At 44.1% G+C, this 19,539-nt stretch overlaps 1 protein-coding gene across 1 annotated transcript in view; it reads right to left on the bottom strand.

Moving 5' to 3' along the window:
* The window catches only part of LOC107114785 (slit homolog 3 protein-like), a 291,107-nt gene extending 284,025 nt beyond the window's left edge, over positions 1 to 7,082 (bottom strand). The window contains exons 1-2 of the mRNA XM_015416378.1: positions 6,755 to 7,082; positions 5,448 to 6,564 (exon numbers count right to left, since the gene is read on the bottom strand). Coding sequence (XP_015271864.1) covers positions 5,448 to 6,564; positions 6,755 to 7,082 — 1,445 coding nt within the window. The remainder of the gene's footprint in view (positions 1 to 5,447; positions 6,565 to 6,754) is intronic.
* Positions 7,083 to 19,539: the final 12,457 nt, after the last annotated feature.

Raw genomic sequence — 19,539 nt, 5'->3', positions numbered from 1 at the left:
CTTAAAGGTGCGGAAGTGCGAGGAAGCCCCGCGAAGGCCCCCCGCCCCCAACAGTCCCAGCTGCTGCCGTCCTTGCAGCTCCACTGCTGAGCCCCATTAGGGGCCCGGCGGTGGACCAGCAAGGCCGGCAGGAGTGCGAGGAAGCCCCGCGAAGCCCCCCGCCCCCAACGGTCCCGGCCGCCACCGCCGGCCTTGCGGCTCCACTGCCGAGCCCCATCAGGGGCCTGGCAGTGGACCTGCAAGGCCGGCGGGAGTGTGAGGAAGCCCCACGAAGGCCCACCGCCCACAACGGTCCCGGCCGCTGCCGGCCTTGTGGCTCCACTGCCGCGCCCCCTCAGGGGCCCCGCAGTGGACCTGCAAGGCCGGCGGGAGGGCGAGGAAGCCCCGCCAAGGCCCTCCCTGGCCCCAGGCAGGCTTCATTAGCATATGCCACACCCCCTGACATCAGGGGCCCGGCGGTGGACCTGCAAGGCCAGCGGGAGTGCGAGGAAGCCCCGCCAAGGCCCTCCCTGGCCCCAGGCAGGCAGGGGTGGGGAGAGGCGGGGAGAAAGCAACTTACCCTCCCTCTTCTCCTGCCTCCTCCTGGCTGAATGAGGGCCGGAAGCGGGGCGGTTGGAAGCAGGGGGCGGGGCTTTGTCATGTGCCCCGCCCCCCACACCTCACCCGGGGGAACGGCGATCCCCTGCGATCCCCCCAATCGACCTCTGGTAGTATTGGATGCACTCCATTCAGAGTGGCCACCTGTTCACATCACTATCCCACCAATTGTTGTTGTTCATCCTCACTGTCGAGTCTGACTCTTCGCGATCCCACCTAACCCCTATCCAATACCAAAACTTTCTGCTTCTGGCTCACAGTCTCCATACTACACCTAACATTGATAAACCTATACTTAGAATATACCAGTGAGCCAGATATCTACACAAATGGCTGTCAAGTACAAAAAATAACTTCCTCTAAAAACAATTCACATGCAATTTACAGTGATTAGAGCTTGCATGCACATTGAGATTGAGAAATGTATTTCTATACACAACCATAATGATTAATGAGAACTGGAAGCTGGGGAGTCATTTTAAAGAAAGAGACAATTATCATTATGACTAGGGAGTCTATACAAGCAAATGCACTTCACTGTATGCTGCCTTGATTTCTCAATTAGATTGCCATTTTGCTCCTCCTAACAATTTCTTCAGGCCTTTTTTAGTGTACAAGATGCTTTTTAATTCTCATCCTGCAGTTATAGATCTGCAGGCTGAATTCACATATAATACAGGGTTTTAAGAAGTGTTTAACATTTCTGGTTAAATTTAGCTCCAAGTGAATCAACAGCTACCTGACTTAACAGCATGCATGGTAGCTTATATCTTCAAAGTGGCCACTTTTACAAGTTAATACCTTTGGCATGAACTATATGGATGTTACCACCTCATCATGCAACTGATAGTAAGAAAATGATGCCAAGGATGCTGAGATTGGTGTACTAAAAATAAATTGTAATATGTCTAACACAGATCTTGATGCAGCAAGATCTGTGGAAGTATTCAAAAGATTAAACAAATAAACCAACATTTATTTAACAAACAATACAGTAATGCACAATAAAGAGACACAGGACAATATAATGCAGTGCTGAGTTTGGATATGGAAATTTAGGCTCAGGAGAACACTGGAATTTCATGCTACTTTGCACAGTCATAAGTATTCACCTCCTAATTGTCATGTCCTAATTGTTGTGTCCTCTCAGAATAGAGGTGAATGATTATGACAATGCAGAAACAGCACAATATCCAGAGATATGTAGATCTAGCCTCAAATTTTTCAGTGATCATGAAGCCTGGGCAACTCATTTTCTTTCAGCCAAATCTGTAGTGTGGATAAAATGCTGTGCTAAACTTCTTAGTGGTAAGGGTGAGACATAAATGTAATAAATATTAATAGTAATTAAAATGCAATAATAATAATACAATACTTAAAGAATAACAAGATGGTAATTTTAACTAATAGTTATTGTTCCATAATTTTGTATATGCATATGTTTACTGAATATTACTGCTAAATCAAAAGGCAGCCTTATTTCATGTCCGCTTTCATAGCCATAAAATTATCCTATCTCTTTTCCAGCAATGATGAGAGCTGCAAACGGAGCCACTCTGAATTAGCTTTATGACATTACTAGGAATAAGGCCTGTTGTGGAAATAAATACAACAAGCTCTAGAAAGAGGCTCTGGGAGAGTGCCCCGGCCTTGGGCACTCAGTGTCAATTGCTGTGGTGACCTCAGCAGGGTATAATGACAGAGAGTCCACCATTTTCTCCAGAGGAACTGATCTCTGCTACCTGAAGAGCAGTTGTAATTTTGAGTGATCTCCAGCCCTCACCTGGAGATTGGCAAAAATTGTTAACCAGGAGGAAATGGCTGTTTTTGAGGGTGGAATCTATGGCATTCTACCTGTCTGAGGTCAAACCCCTCCTCAAACCCCACCCTCTCCAGGCTCCACCCCTCAAATCCCCAGGAATTCCCCAACCTGGAGTTGGTAACCCCATCTCCTTCCCAGCTAACCATCAACCTACAGTTATCTGCCTCTCTGACTTCAGCTGACTTCTGTCCTCCCTCCTGGAGAGCAGTTGTAATCTGAGTGATCTCCAGCCCTCACCTGGAGATTGGCAAAAATGGTTAACCAGGAGGAAATGGCTGGTTTTGAGAGTGGAATCTATGGCATTCTACCTGCCTGAGGTCCAACCCCTCCTCAAACCCCACCCTCTCCAGGCTCCACCCCTCAAAGCCCCAGGAATTCCCCAACCTGGAGTTGGTAACCCCATCTCCTTCCCAGCTAATCATCAACCTACTGTTATCTGCCTCTCTGACTTCAGCTGACTTCTGCCCTCCCTCCTGGAGAGCAGTTGTAATTCTGAGTGATCTCCAGCCCTCACCTGGAGATTGGCAACAATTGTTACCCAGGAGGAAATTGCTGGTTTGGAGGGTGGAGTCTATGGCATTGCACCTGTCTGAGGTCCCACCCCTTCTCAAACACCACCCTCTCCAGGCTCCACCCCTCAAGTCTCCATGAATTTCCCAACCTGGAGATGGCAACCCTATCTCCTTCCCAGCCAACCATCAACCTACCTTTATTTGCCCCTCTGATGTCAGCTTTCCATCTCCTCCCCCTCCCTCCTGGAGAGCAGTTGTAATTCTGAGTGAGCTCCAGCCCTCACCTAAATATTGGCAACAATGGTTCCCCAGGAGTAAATAGCTGGTTTGGAGGGTGGAGTCTATGGCATTGTACCTCTGAGGTCCCACCCCTCCTCAAACCTCACTCTCTCAAGGCTGCATTTCTCAAATCGCCAGGAATTTCTCACCTGGAGTTGGCAACCCTATCTCCTTCCCAACCAAGCATCAACCCACCTTTATTTCCCCCTGACTGCTACATCACATTGGCTGTCATAGGGGGGCCATCTCAGCAGAGTATAAGGACACAGAGTCCACCATTTTCTCCAGGGGAACTGATCTCTGTCATCTGGAGAACAGTTGTAATTCTGAGTGATCTCCAGCCCTCACCTGGAGATTGGTAACAATGGTTCCCCAAGAGGAAATGAAATATTTGTATTCATTTACCGTGAAGCTTCCTTCTTGGATGTCCAGAGTGGGGCAGTCCTTGACTCCTTACTCCTCAGAAAGCACCTCCTCTTCCATAAGCAGGGCCACCAATCTTTGATCCCAAAGGGGAGGGGCTTATCCTCTGACTCCCCAGTCATACCAAAAGCCAAACCTTCCACATACTTCTGTGAATAAAAACTTTGACCAAACATCTCCCCCTCCCCCGGGAACCAGGGGAGACCACCACCATCGTAACATTAAACAGCAAAACCTTATTCATCACTCAGTATGGCACAACAACAACACTCAACAGCATTCACAACGAAACAGGAACCAGACATAATCAGAGCCCAGTTCCATAACATTCCCTCGGTCCTGTGAAGATCGGAAGTCGTGTCCTCAAGCAAAGGGGGTAGGACTGCCCCACTCTGGACCACCGAGAAGTAAGCTTCACTGTAAGTGAATACAAATCTTCCATTCTCCGGTGGTCCAGGAGTAGGGCAGTCCTTGACTCCTTACTCCTGGGACGTAAGAAAAGCAGTGCCTTCCTGGGTGGGTCAGATAACTTGCGGTACTTACAGGGCCTGTTGCAGAACTCTCCTACCAAACGCCGCCTCTGAGGAAGCCAGCTTGTCAAGCCAGCTTGTTTTGTAAAAGAGTGGACAGACTTCCAGGTAGCTGCCCTACAAATGACTTCTAGGGACGGGAAGGCCCGATAGGCCGCCAACATGGCCGCCCCCCTGAGAGAATGAGCCATGACCCCCTCTGGTGGAGCTAACCCCTGCAACCTATAAGCCTGAACGATACATCCTCTTATCCACCTGCTCAAGGTGGACATAGAAACTCCCTTCCCCATGGACAACTGTCAGGCGACAAACAAGGATTCAGTTTTCCTCCACCCCTTGGTGCTCTCCGGATAGAAATTCAATGCCCTACGCACGTCAATGCAGTGCCAGACCTTCTCCTTCTCGTGAGTAAGGTTTGGGCAGAAGGAAGGAAGTACAATGTCCTCTGACCTATGGAAACATGAGTTAACTTTAGGTATGAACGCTGGATCTGGGCGAAGAACAACCCTATCATGAAAGGTACACAGGTCCCTATGAACAGACAGAACCCTGAGCTCTTAAACCCTACGTGCTGAGGTGATCCCCACTAGGAAGACCGTCTTCAGTGTGAGTTCTTTCAAGGGACATGATGACATTGGCTCAAAGGGCTCCTGGCACAGTGCGTGAAGCACTGTATTCAATTTCCAAGTCAGAAATCTATGTGTCTGTGGTGGGTTAAGCAAGGAGGCATCCCTCAGGAAGTGCCGTATGTGTGGGTGGCATGAGAATGATTTACTTTTTCTGGCGCCTCTCACCGCAGAAAGGGCCACCACCTGCTTCTTTAGTGTGCTACTGCTCAAACCTTTTGACAGACCCTGTTGCAGAAAGGCTAGGACCTCCCCCACCTGCACTTTCATCAGGTCTAGCCCCCTATCCCCACACCAGATGGAAAATGTTTGCCATGTCCTGTTATAGATCTTGTTTGTAGAGAGCTTTCTATTTTTTTATTTTTTTATATATTTATACCCCGCCCTCCCCGTAAGCAGGCTCAGCGGGTTCTAGAAGCTAACAAGGTGGAGACCCCTTCCGTCTCGTAGCTTCTGTCTCCTCTCAACCTCCACGCTGTTAGTTGTAGCATGTCTGTTCGCGGGTGGACGGTCATCCCCTGGGATAAGAGGTCCCGTTTGAGCGGAAGATGCCAATGGTCCCTTATGGAAAGCCTCACTGGTCCTGGAACCACGCCCTTCTCGGTCAGAAGGGCGCTATCAAAATCAAGTCCGCTTTTTGCTCTATTACACACTGTACCATTCAAGGAATGAGTGGCAGGGGAGGGAAGGCATAGAGTTCTTGGCCACCTTAGGTTTAGGGCATCTGTCCCCAGTGCCCCCTCTGCTCGTGTTTTGGACACAAATTTTCTGACTTGTCAATTCTGCCTTGACGCGAAGAGATCCACCTCTGCATTTCCGAACCTGTCGCTGATCTGTTGAAACACATCCCTGTGTAGCATCCACTCGGTTTGATCTATTGTCTGTCTGCTCAACCAGTCCGCTAGTATGTTCTCTCTTCCTGCTACATGGATAGCCTTTAGAGATAGTATGTGTGTCTCTGCCCATCGCATCACCTGTACCGCCTCCTGGTGCAGACGCCTGAATCGTGTGCCTCCCTGTCTGCTGATATAAGCTTTCGCCATCATATTGTCCGTCTGTACCAGAACATGACGGCTTGACAGCTGACTCTGGAACCGAACTAGCACCAGTTTTATGACTCTGAGCTCCAAAAGGTTGATACTCCTGGTCATCTCTATCTCCAACTGAGTCCCTTGTACCATGCTCCCCATGGAATGCGCTCACCAACCGAAGAGACTCCCATCTGTCATTAATACTGTCCTTTGGGGCTCCCCGAGTGGCATCCCCTCGGAGAATTGCATCGGGGCAAGCCACCACAGTTCTTGGCTCACGGTCCGTGCAAGTTCCACCTCCTTGACCATCTTGTGGGCTATTTCCTTCTGGTAGTGAAGGAGAAATCTCTGTAGGGGTCATGTATGGAATCTGGCCCAAGGTAGCAGGTCTTGGCACGACACCATCATCCCCAGTAGACAGGCTAGGATCATCACCGCCTAGCATTGCGTTTTCAAGACTTGATGTCACAAAACCGTCGTCCTGCAGCACCTGAATTGTCAAGTCCAGATGTTGATGCGCCTGAAGGTACGAGTCTGCCTTGATTAGAATGTTGTCCAAGAAGGAAAATAATGATACACCTTTCATCCTCAGGAAGGCCACTATGGATACCAGTACCTTGGTGAATACCCTTGGTGACGTCCTCAGACCAAACGGTACAGCTCGGTGTTTTCCATGGTACACAAACCAGAGAAAGTATCGGTGATTTACTCTTATTGGTATGTCTAGGAGCGCTTCAGCCAGGTCTATGGAGACCATGAAATCTCCTGCCTATAGAGAGGATAGGATGGACCGCAGTGTTTCCATCTTGAACTTTCTTGCCCTGACGTGTTTGTTGAGCCACTTCAAGTCCAGTATGACTCTGGTGTCCCCATTCTTTTTGGGAACCGTAAAGAAGACAGAGTATACTCCGTGCAACTTCTCTCTCTCTGGTACCTTCTCTATCACTTCGATATCCAACAAATGTTGTATGGCCTGCGTCATTATCCTGTGTTTTTCTGATTTCTTCTTTGGCATTTCCAATAATTGCTGGGGTGGGGATTTTTGAAACTCCAATGAGTAAATGTGGGTCACTGTCTCCAGTACCCATCTGTCTGTCACAGTCTGTTGCCACTGCCTGGAGAAAAGTTGTAGTCACGGTATAGTCATGCTGATGGTCCTTTCTTGAGACCTTTGGCTCCTTGTCCTGCTTTTCCTTTGAAGGAGCGTGTTCTGGCATTTCTGGGCTTGTTCTGCCATCTGCCCTTATATGTTCTATTAACATGTTATCATCACATCTGGAATCTCAAAAGGAGTGGAATCTCCTATTCTTCACGTCCTTCCTCTTTGAAGGAAGCACCCGTTTCTTGTCTTTATCCTCAATCAGATAGTGATTGAGATCTGCACCAAAAAGATTTATACCTTTAAACGGTACTGCTGCAACCTTAGCCCATGCCGCTGGGTCAGCGTTCCACCCTTCTCTCACCCCCCCCTTTCGCCTTGTAATTCCTACTGTGATTCAGTCACCTAGGTAGACTGCTCTGGAGCCACTCGCTTCCTCACTTGTCCTGCAAGTAAGAAGAGTCCCGCTCCAGTGCTTCTTTCAGTCATTTGCGGTCTCTCTGTTTTAACTCCTGGTCTTCTCTGTCTTCCGGGATCTTCATGCTCCTGCAAGTAAGAAGAGTCCCGCTCCAGTGCTGAACGGGATGGCAACGGAGTTCCCGCACCTCCCTCAGCTGCCGCCGGAGTCCTCCGCTCTCCCCAGGCTCTCCGTTGAGCCGATCGAGGCCCTCCGTCTACAGGGAGAGGGGGATGGCTTGTAGCTGTGTGTCCCAGCGGGGTCCAGAGGTGTTCCTTTCGGCACTGCAACCACCTGGGGGCCTCCCAGGGCTGCTGGCGCTGAAATCGTAGTTCCCAAAGCCCGCAGCTCTCGGGTAAGAAAGGGGTAATTACCTTCCCCCGCTCCTTCTTTCAGTCGTTTGCGGTCTCTCTGTTTTGACTCCTGGTCTTCTCTGTCTTTCAGGATCTTCATGCTCTTCGGAGCACAGCCAGCACATCCTGCTCGGAAGGCAGGGCCGGTAAGACTGGGGAGTCAGAGAATAAGACCCTCCCCTTCGGGATCAAAGATTTCCAGCACTGCCTACAGAAGAGGAGGTGCTTTCCCAGGAGTAAAGAGTCAAGGACTGCCCCACTCCTGGACCACCAGAGAAAGTAGTCTTTCTTTGCAATGGGGACCAAAGCAGCCTGCATCATTCTCCTCTCCCACTTTTGACTTGCACAACAACCCTGTGAGGTAAGTTAGGCTGAAAGTCTGTGACTGGTCCAAAAGTCTGTGATTGGTACACAGCAAGAACCTGGGTCTAGCAGACACTGCTCTGAAATGCTGGCTGCTATGCCTATGGTAGCCAACCTCCAGGTGGAGCCTGAAGATCGCCAGGTATCACAACTGAACTCCAGACAACAGAAAATAACTGCTTTGGAAGGTGGCCTCTATGGCATTCTGTTCAGCTGAGACCTCTCCCCTCCCCACACCTTGGCTTCTGTAGACTCTACCATGAAATCTCCAGGAATTTCCCTACCTGGAGCTGGCAACCCTAGTAAGGATGGGCCCCAATGAGTTCTTCACAAAGGCCTGGAAAGGGTTTCTTTCTACTAGCAGCCACTGAGGGAAAAGTTAGTCCTACAGAGGAGCCAAGCAGGAGAAGTGTCTTCGTCGGGAGACACAGCCGTTTGCCAGTAATTCTGACAGGGAACAGTGGCTGAAGGGGGAATGAGCAGGGAAGAGGAGCAGAAGCTGTGTTCACTGAAGCAAAGCAACCTTCTTCTGAGGAAAGTTTTGGTGGGCACCGCTTCTGTGGGCGGGACTCAGGCAATGCAGCCAGTGGATAGGGACAGCTTCTGAGTGACACATCATGGAGCCAACTGAATTAGGAGCATGTGAAATGTTCAGAAAGTGCCACCCCACTGCTCAATTATATATAAGGAGAGAACCATTATAATGATGTGGTATTGTGGATCACAATGCAATTCCCAGATGGCTGCGGATATCAGGACAAACAGGACAAAAAGTGGCTATGAAACAAGAAGTTATAGAAACAAGCAGCCACACTCAATTGGGAAAAGGCTAACAAGAAAGTGAGTACGGGTGTACCATTTCATATAATAAATGTACCCTTTCATATAAAAATGTTTTCCTCCTACCCTTCTGAACAGTCCTGCACTAACTAGTCTCTGTAACAATAGTGTAGTACCTAATGGGAAAATATTATTGATACAGATTTTGTTTTTCTTTCTCTTTATTCTATTCCGTGCCAATGATGAACACCTAAATCTTTAATTCACCACATATCCATCTAATTGTACCAGATAATCTATTGCAAACTGACATCCCAGCTGTAGTTTCTATGGGTAAATTCATATTAACAATTTTGTCAAGGAACCATTACATGATATGCAGGGCTTTTTCTTTTTGGAAAAAATGGTGCCCGAATTCTCAAAAGGGAAATGAAGTTTTTAATCTGTATACTGAAAACTCATGAACTTTTAAACGTTCCGGAGTGTTCCCTCAGAAAAAAAAAGCCCTTAATATTTCATATGTTACCATCACTGTTCATTAGTTGAGGTACGTAAGGCTAAAAGAAACTGTTCTACAGTGATCTAGCTTTATGGTAGAGTGGGGATTTGAATCTGGGTCTCTCAGATCTTAGTTTGCTACTCTGCCCACTACACCACACTGGCTCTACTAGAGACGAGTATTCTAAGGAAGCGTTGTATCTACATAAGAAACAAAACTCAAAATGAGACCATGGCTGTTTCAAGGTATTCGGGTGCCTGGTTGAAATGTGGTATTGTAGGAGAGTTTTACAAATATCATGGAACATCAAAAAGACAAATGTGGGTTCTAGAGCAAATCAAGCCTGAACTCTTCTTAGAAGCTAAAATGACCAAACTGAGGTTATTGTACTTTGGTCACATAATGAGAAGACAAAACTCACTGGAAAAGATAATAATGCTAGGAAAAGTTGAAGACTGCAGGGGGAAAAAGACCCAACATGAGATAGATTGACTCAGTAAAGGAAGCCACAGCCCTCAGTTTGCAAGATCTGAGCAAGGCTGTTAACAATAGGATGTTTTGGAGGTCATTAACTCATAGGGTCACCATAAGTCAGAAGCAACTTGGCAGCTTGGCAGCAACTTAACACACACACAATTGCTGGAGCTTGCCTCTGATGCAGCTGGTGGTGGGAGTTCAAGTAAAGTAAAGTCAAGTCAGCCTTTATTGGCATATATAAGTAGAACAAAGTATACAAGTAGGGCACTGTATTACAAATACATTGAATAAAATAATAGGTTACAACTGTACTTTCCCTTGGTGTAGCAGCATGGTGGACTGAGGGAACTTATCCACTTTTTCAGTTACCTCAACAGAGAACTCATTCAAAAGTTTGTAAACTTTATGGGAATCTGAAAAACCCATCATGTTGACCAATATAGAGTTTAGCTATTTAGAGCATATATTTACATAAAAGTGACATCGCAACAAAACATGTAAGACCGTCTCAACACATCCAGATCCGAAAGGGCAATGTCTAGCCACATATGCTGTCTTATTGAATCTGCCATATAGAATGACAGATGGCATGGCATTGCATCTGGCTAAAGAGAAAGCTCTGCGTAGTTGTGGCACTTGTAGGGAGGATAAATATGAAGCCATCCTACCTACAGTGAGGGGAATCACAAAGCTCAGAGGAGAGCAGGTTTTGTTGGCGAGACTATGTAACTCCTGACGCTCAATATACAACATCCTCTGTTTGATCAACTGGAATGCACCCGCTGATGGAAGCATAGTCAGTGAATCCAAAAATATACCCATAGCCTTAATTTTTTTGCTCAATATATGTTAGCCAGTTTGACATGTTAGACTCTGAGAGCACCCTGGGTCAGAATTATAATGTAGACGTAGCCAATATTTAAGTGTCATAAGCCATGCTCTGGTTTCGACTAGATTCAGACCTGCTTGTAAGCAAAGAACTCATATGGGACACACTTTGGCAAGCCCAATACTTTATGTAGGAATTTGGATTGGACACAATCGGTGGCACTGTCAAGAGCTCTGATCCATATCGGGATGCCATACAATAGTTGCGAGATCACTTTAGCATTAAAGATTTTTAAAGCAGCTGGTACAAATTGGTTACCTCTACTGTAGAAAAATCATGTTATAGCTGAAGCATTGATATTAGCAGTATTTATTGCATGTTTGCGTTGGATAAACCAAGACACATTGTATTGAAAATAGAGGCCAAGGTATCTGAAGTGCTTAACTTGTTCTATTTCTTTTCTGCCAATTATCCATGTAAATGGTTTCGAAGTTTTAGAGAAGACTAGGATTTTTGATTTCCCATGATTCAGCTGTAACTTGTTAGTTGTAAAGAACTCAAGGCAACAGGTCAGTAAGCGTTTTAAGCCAACTCTGAAATGAGACAACAATACCGTATGGTCAGCATACAGAAGTAGGGGTACATGTAGAGCCAAATTTGGGGCTATGATAATCAACTCTTGACAAGTGAGGGGCAAGGTCACTGAGAAAAAGATTAAATAAAAAGGGAGCTAGAATGCAACCCTGTTTGACTCCCATATTAGTAGGGATTTTCGGGGTTAATTTGCCTGCTAATGAGCATTTAATTTGGCAAGTGTTGGAGGTATATAGCTTCTTGATAAGCATAAGAAGTCTTTTGTCCATATTTAGTTGATTTAATTTAATTTAAACCAAAGAAGTTTCCTATCAATTGAGTCAAAAGCTCCCTTCAGATCTAGGAAAGCCACAAATAATTATGAGTTATTTTGAATAACATACTTATTGATCAAATGATATAGAATAGTACCATGATCTAAGGTGGTTTTCCCTTTGCAAAAGCCTAACTGTTCTGGACCCAAAACTTTTTGCTGCGACATCCAGAGAGTAAGTTTGGCTAATAAATGTTTAGTATACAACTTGCCCATTGTAGAAAGCTCTTAAAGCTCTTGATGTCAATCAAGACAATACCCTTCCACCTACTTTTTCCTATCCAAGACATTCTAAAGACAGCTTTTTAAACCCAGCAGTTATATGTCTTGCCAGATTCTGCATGCAGTTTAACAGATTCTGGCTAAATGGTCTGATTGGCTTCCCAAACTCTGGAGAATTTACTTTTGTCTCCCCGAGGGGCTGTAGTGTAATCGATTATGTTTTAATTTCTCCCTCATTGAAACCGCATGTCAAAGATTTTACAAAAGATTATTTTATTATTAGTGATCATTCCCCTCTCATTTTAACTCTATAAGTTGGCCCTCATACTTTACTTCATTTAACCTGATCTCACAACTCTCTGAGACTGATTTACTACCTAAAATCCCTTGGAATGATCGTATAGCAGGGAAAACTCAACAACTTTTTAAATCTAGCCCTCTTCTGGAGTATAGATCTTCTCTAATAGATGCATCTAATCCCATAGTAATTATAACAGCTTTTTGTTGTTGTTGTTGTTCAGTCGCACAGTCAAGTCCGACTCTTCGCCACCCCATGGACCAGATCCCGCCAGGCCCTCCTGTCTTCCGCCGTCCTCTGAAGTTTGCTCAATTTCATGTGAGCGGTCCACTAATCTGGATATGATTTTAGAATCTCAGGAGGAATTATGTCTGGGCCAGGTGCTTTCCCTGATTTCATTTTTTTGATCAATTCTTTAATTTTGTTAGATGGCACAGGTGGCCAGTCAGGTAGGTCCTCTAGGACAAACTCTAGTGATTCACTAGCATAGGTTCGCTCTTGGTGGAATAGAGTTGAAAAATACTGGTACCAAACATACGAGGAGATGGCAGACATGGAGGGATCCTCAGCACGAAATGCACCCGAGACTATAGCCCAAAATTTCTTTGAATTATTTAAAGTTGCGGCATAGTATAATTGTTCCCATTGGCTATTGGTATAATCATTCCTCTTTTTTAAATGAGCTGCTGGAGCTGGTTCTTAAGCTTAAAGTATTCTGGAGGCAACGTTAGAGCTTTCGAGTTACGATAGTGACAATAAATGCTACGTAGCAAGGTTTTTACTTCTCTGCATTCCCTATCAAACCAAGGATTTACAGGGTTTGCTAAGTTATTATTTCTTTTGTTTAAGATGTCAGATTTTACACACAGTGACTCAGACATATGAAGTATTAGAGTGTTGATCCCGCCAGGCCCTCCTGTCTTCCGCCATCCTCTGAAGTTTGCTCAATTTCATGTTCGTTGCATCGATGACACTGTCTAACCATCTCATCCTTTGCTGTCCCCGTCTTCTTTGACCTTCAATCTTTCCCAGCATCAGGGTCTTCACTGGACCCTGATGCTGCAATCCCTTCTTACTGTAGCGTTAAAATCACCCACTATAATTATTTCCATGGACAGAAATTTCCTCTCTAATGCCTCCATAATTGTAGCCAAGTGTTCCCAACATTGAGAAAGAGTTAAATTGTCTAAAGAGGATGGTACATATATATTCACAATAATTAGAGAAGATTTACCAAGGACAAGTTTGATGGCCTGTGCCATAAGGCTAGTCATCTTTAAAGTGATGTATTCCGAGAAGAGATATGAGGAGACGAAAATAGACAATACTGCTTGGAAGTGACCCCTTGTATTATTTCTGAAGGCAGGAAGGGTATAGGACTTATACCCTCCAATCTGAATCTGGCATGGAGACCAAGTTCCTTGAACAAGTATGACATCAAACTGCTTGAGATAGCTAATAAATTCAATGTCCTTGGCCTTATTTCGCCAGCAGGTCACATCTGGGAGTTGAAAATGGGCATAATAAGCCATGCTCATCACCTTCAAGCATGTCTTCAGCAGCCAGGAGCAAGTGAAGTCCAAGCATTGCTTGAAGAAGATCTGAAGCTGCCTTGGTGGTAAAGCAAGACAAGCCCAAGAAGCATGGATCTAGGAAGCAACAATGGCTACGAGCTGTGCCTGTTGCTATGCCACTGCCAAAAGAGGTAAGTCTCTTTTGATTGTGGCAACCTAGGTAGCTTCTTGGCCTGGATGATGGGATGGTTTGTAGACAGCAGATTTAGCTCATTCTTCAGCATTGCATCCCTTCACTTCTTTACAATATAGAGGAAAGCCTGCAATTAACTCCTGTGGGTAAAAGTAAAGCACTGCATTTGTGAACAAAAATTGTTCTTGACCTCTAACAGTTGCAGGTATCCCACAGGCAGGTATTTGTCCAGGGGTCCTCGCAACATACAAGCCCTGGATTGGATCCTCTGGAAGAGTTCACAAAAGGTGCTAGTGGAGTGTTTCTTTTCCCACTGTCCCCTTCCCCATTGCTGATTTTTCTGAGAATTGCCTGGGATTGGGGAAGGAGGTTGAGTGATGACAGGGAAATTAAGTAAAATTGCCCTCTTTTCCCTCTTCAACTGACGCAAACCACAAATGAAAAAAAGGAGAAAATAGACAAAAGAGGAAAAGGTAGCCAGAAAAAAGAGAGAGGTACATAGTTACTTTTGTCCATTTCATTAAATTAAGGACCAGGCTCTTAGGGAGAAAAGCCCAGAAGATACTTTCTCTACTACAATGCTCTTTTGGTACTTCCAATTTGTCTTCTGAGGTAACCAAGAGACACACTTGAAAACTGATCTTGTATAGGTTCAGGAGCAATAGTTGATTTCATAAACCCAATTCACATATTTGGAGGAACAAGGAATATATCTTTATTCATATTCATATACTAAAAAGCTACTGTACAAAAATATAACAAAATCAGGTCTTTAACTATAGTTCTAAAGGCCCATATAAAGCTGTAGAGAGGGAAAAGGTGAAAAGAGAGCCCCTGGTCATGGTAAAATACCTAACTCCTGATTTGTCTTCTGGAAACTAAAGTCTATCGCTTAAGTTGACTCTATGTTTATGTTTTATTTCAAATTTTTCTGCTTCACTGAGGAACCAAAATGTTCTCTTTTCTGAACTGAAAAAATGGATTCACACTTCATGTATCTGGCAAATTGAGCTCTGCCTCATAAACGCAGGTAATAAAGCACAAGAAATTTGTTAGTTTTTAAGGAGTCAGAAGGAGGGAAGGTATCATGGTATAGCCCCATTTCGTCAGATCTCAGAAGCTTAGCAGGATTGGTACTTGGACAGGATACCACCAAGGAAGACTGCAGAAGAAGGCAATGGCAAGCCACCTTTGCTTATCACTTGCCCCTTGCTGGGGTTACCATAAATTGGTTGCTACTTGATGTCACTTTTGTTATATAAGGTGTCTCAAAGCCCCTGGTTGCTTTGGCAGCAGCAGATTAACATGGTTACCTTTATGGAATACATCCATGGAAAATTTCAAGGCTACCAATTAATTCCAATTTTAAAAAACCCTAAGGAATAATTTTGCAGTCTTGCCCCTTAGCACTGCAACTTTTCAAATATTAAGTATCTTAATAAATGAACTAAAGGGAATTAAAAGGGACTTTGTTTTACTATGCCCACTTTCTTTATCCCCTCTTTTCTGTAAAAATGTGTCTCTAGGATAGATGGGTATATGCCAGTGGATCTTAATGAAATCTTACTGCACTCAATACATCTTAGCTTATACCAAACCAATTTTTCTACCACTAAGTTTAGCTCCTGGTATCCCATTCCCTGCTAAAATAATACTTCACTCTAATAAGAACATAAGAGACGCCAATGTTGGATCAGGCCAAAGGCCCATCCAGTCCAACACTCTTGTCACACAGTGGCCAAAAATACTAGGTGCCATCAGGAGGTCCACCAGTGGGGCCAGGACATTAGAAGCCCTCCCACTGTTGACCCCCCCCCAAGCACCAAGAAGACAGAGCATCACTTGCCCCAGAGCCCCTATCTATACCTTGTGGCTAATAGCCACGGATATACTCCATATACTTATCTAATTCCCTTTTGAAGCCATCCATGCTTGTAGCCGTCACCACCTCCTGTGGCAGTGAATTCCATGTGTTAATCACTCTTTGGGTGAAGAAGTACTTCCTTTTATCCGTTTTAACCCGACCGCTCAGCAATTTCATGGAGTGCCCACGAGTTCTTGTATTTTGAGAAAGGGAGAAAAGTACCTCTTTCTCTACCTGCTCTATCCCATGCATAATCTTATAAACCTCAATCATGTCACCCCTCAGTCGTCGTTTCTAATGAATAGAACTCCATGGTTTTGCCATCTGTTTCACAGAAAAGGTAGGCTTGTGCACAGCTTTTATCTTCTTTTAATCTTGTAATGTATACAAGGACCTTTCTTGGACAATTGCATTTATTGAGACAGCTTGGTATAAGAGATTGATGATGGGATTCTATTAAGCTTTTTACCTTCAAGTACCTTTTTACCTTCAAGTAACTGGCTCACCTGTGGGTCAGGTAAACAAGAAGTGATTACCACACCCGACCGCTCAGCAATTTCATGGAGTGCCCACGAGTTCTTGTATTTTGAGAAAGGGAGAAAAGTACCTCTTTCTCTACCTGCTCTATCCCATGCATAATCTTATAAACCTCAATCATGTCACCCCTCAGTCGTCGTTTCTAATGAATAGAACTCCATGGTTTTGCCATCTGTTTCACAGAAAAGGTAGGCTTGTGCACAGCTTTTATCTTCTTTTAATCTTGTAATGTATACAAGGACCTTTCTTGGACAATTGCATTTATTGAGACAGCTTGGTATAAGAGATTGATGATGGGATTCTATTAAGCTTTTTACCTTCAAGTAACTGGCTCACCTGTGGGTCAGGTAAACAAGAAGTGATTACCATAACTGGCAAACTGTTATCTTATGACCTGTTAGATGCAAAACATGGCTCATGATGCTTACAGACATAAAATATAAAAGCCAATTCACTGTGCGAGCTATGAATTCCAAGATATTTTAGTTCTTTTATAGCTAACCCATTCTGAACAGGCAAGTCAATTTTCTTGCCAGACAGAGTTGTTATTTTCATTTGTATCTTCCTGATTCTTAGCCATTTCATGGGTCTAGTATATATGTCTTTGGATATGCCAAGGGTTATTTCTTTAGTTGTTGTAGATTTTACGGGCTGTATGGCCGTGATCTTGGCATTGTAGTACTTGACATTTCGCCAGCAGCTGTGACTGGCATCCTTAGAGGTATAACACAGAAAGATAGAGTACTCTCTGTGTCAAGGTGAGAAGAAAAAAGTTAGGTATATTATATCTACTCATGAGGGTGGGGTAGGGCTGAGTCATTATCTTGTAGGAGTTTCCCAGGATGTGATATGCTAATTTGTTTTTTTGTTTTTTTCAGAAAATATCAAAAACTATGAAGATGTCAATAGGTGAATACGTATGCTGGAAAAAAGATGCCCACCACATTACACGCACACCGAGAGGATAGTAATAATTTCCTTTTTACTACTCAGTTGAGTTCATTTTATGCCTACCAACTGAGAAATAGGTATGTAGTGAGGGAGTCTCCAAGCATCAAGATAAAAAGCTATAATAAAGCAACACTTCTTACCTCCTTCCATCTCTCGCAAAACACATAAAATCAGAAATGCAATTAGCTATTTCCCTGGGGCAGATCGTAATTGCCTATGGGAGAATGATAGCATCCTCCCTTCTCAGCTACTACAGTATTATCACCAAGGTAGGAGAAACAAAATAGTAAAAATAACATGATGGCTTCTCTCACCCCTTAGGCTACAAATAGTAGGTGCAGTAGCAACAGTTCCTACTTCTCCACTAAGTTTAGAGAAAGAGCATCTCTGTTAAAAGTTTCTCTTTGGGACAGCATAATAAATACAAAATGGCAGAGATTACACAATTGATTTTATCTCACAAGAAAACTACAGAGATGTCATTATTCTTATTTGGGAGGCCCACAAGTCTTTGCTGCATTTGGCAGATCTAGATATTAGACCAGTGATAATACCTAAAATGCCATCAACTTAAACGGATAAAGTATTTTAAATAGGCAATTATATAATGTTTAATTTTATGTTTACATTTTGGGCAAGAAAATAATTCTACCAGTTTACTTCATATTATATTACATCATATTATATTAATTTATAGTTATTTACATACTGTTTCAATTTCTCTGCAAATTACATTAATTTATAATTTACATACTATGTCAATTTCTTTTCAAATCTAGGAATGCTTATGAAATTACTTGGAAGGATCTTAATAATGGGTGGTGCTACATTATGTACTTTGGAAAATTATTATCCATCCTAAGTAACTAATAATTTTGAAGAGGAAAATATTAAAGACTTTTGTGTCCAGAATAAATATGGGTCTGTTCTGAATTCAGGACACCGTTCTTAGTTCCTGCCAAAATTACTACCTTCTATCTGAAGTCTGGAAGAGTAGTCATAGTGCTTTCTGTAGCATAAACACAATTCTTACTTTTTAGCTGGAGTAATACTGATACTTGAGTCTTAATTAATACATCATTAAAATAAACCTGCTCAAGAATTTGATTTCTGTGAACAACAAGCAATAAAACATTTCCCTAAGAGCTCACTTCAGACTCCCCACTGTGTAGATTTCTCTCTGCAATAATAAGCTCACCTGTAGGTCTAGGGGAATGAGAAAAATATATTGATATTAAAGTGTTTTAAAGATTTCCTATACAAGCAATAAAACGGAAGTATATAAACCATTATGCAAATGCAGCATTGAAAAAGGGCCATTGGTACTTACCATGAAGGGTCCTTGCCCTCTGAAATAAGGAGGACATCTTGATGGGTGTTTCCCACCCTATCCTTAGGGAGGCAGGAACCAAAACTTCACTTCCTGTCCTCTTGGTGGGACACGCCCCTCAATTCAGTTTGGTAACTCCCAGCAGCAGTAATGCATCGAACAACATCTTAATAACTGAGCCAACTTTGGCTGAACTGCAAAAAAACTGAAACTATTAATAGACAAGGAGTGAGACAGGGACAGGAAGGACCAAACAGATAAAGAAGATATAGAACTAGCAGAAAAAGATGACGATGACACGGGAGGGCCAAGATGTCCTCCTTATCTCAGAGGAGAAGGACCCTTCATGGTAAGTACCAATGGCCCTTTCTCCCTCTGAGAGGAGGACATCTTGATAGGACCTCCCATATCAATGTCCTCAGTATTTGGGTGGGTCATCGTCGAAGGACTCTGTGCCCAAAGGCCGTATCAGCAGAGTCGAAGAGATTGCTCTTATAGTGTCTTATGAACGTGTATACAGAGGACCACGTGGCAGCCTTGCAAATTTCTCCCACTATGGCCTGGCTGGATAAAGCCGTGTTCGTTGCTACACTTTGGATCGAAAGAACCGTTATGTCTGGTGGAAGAACCAGCTTCTGTGCCCTATAGGCCTCAGCAATGCACTACTTCAGAGTAGAGCTGGCAGTGGACTTGGACATCTTGCACCCCTTATTGGCGGTAAAATGGGAATAAACAGCGATTCTGACTTCCTAAAGCTGTGTGTGCAGAAGAGAAGGTCTCCAGAGCTCATCACACATCCAACGGGTGCCATAGTCTTTCCTTGGATGAAAACAGATTTGGGCAAAAGGAAAGAAGATAGAACTTCTGAGATCCGTGGAATCGAGAGTTTGCTTTAGGCTGAAAGGTAGGATCTAAAGACAGCACTACCTTGTCCTATGGAGAACACAAAGTCTAGGGTTGGCAGAAAGAGCTCCCTGCTCTGGCACCCTATGAACTGAAGTTACAGCCACTAAGAACAATGTTTTCGTCTGTAGCCACTTCAAGGA

This window comes from Gekko japonicus, unplaced genomic scaffold, assembly GCF_001447785.1.
Source record: "Gekko japonicus isolate JY-2015 unplaced genomic scaffold, Gekko_japonicus_V1.1 scaffold1301, whole genome shotgun sequence".
NCBI classification, from domain to species: Eukaryota; Metazoa; Chordata; class Lepidosauria; order Squamata; family Gekkonidae; genus Gekko; species Gekko japonicus.
Note: the sequence above shows the minus strand (reverse complement) of the source record. Positions and strands in the feature narration are given on the sequence as shown.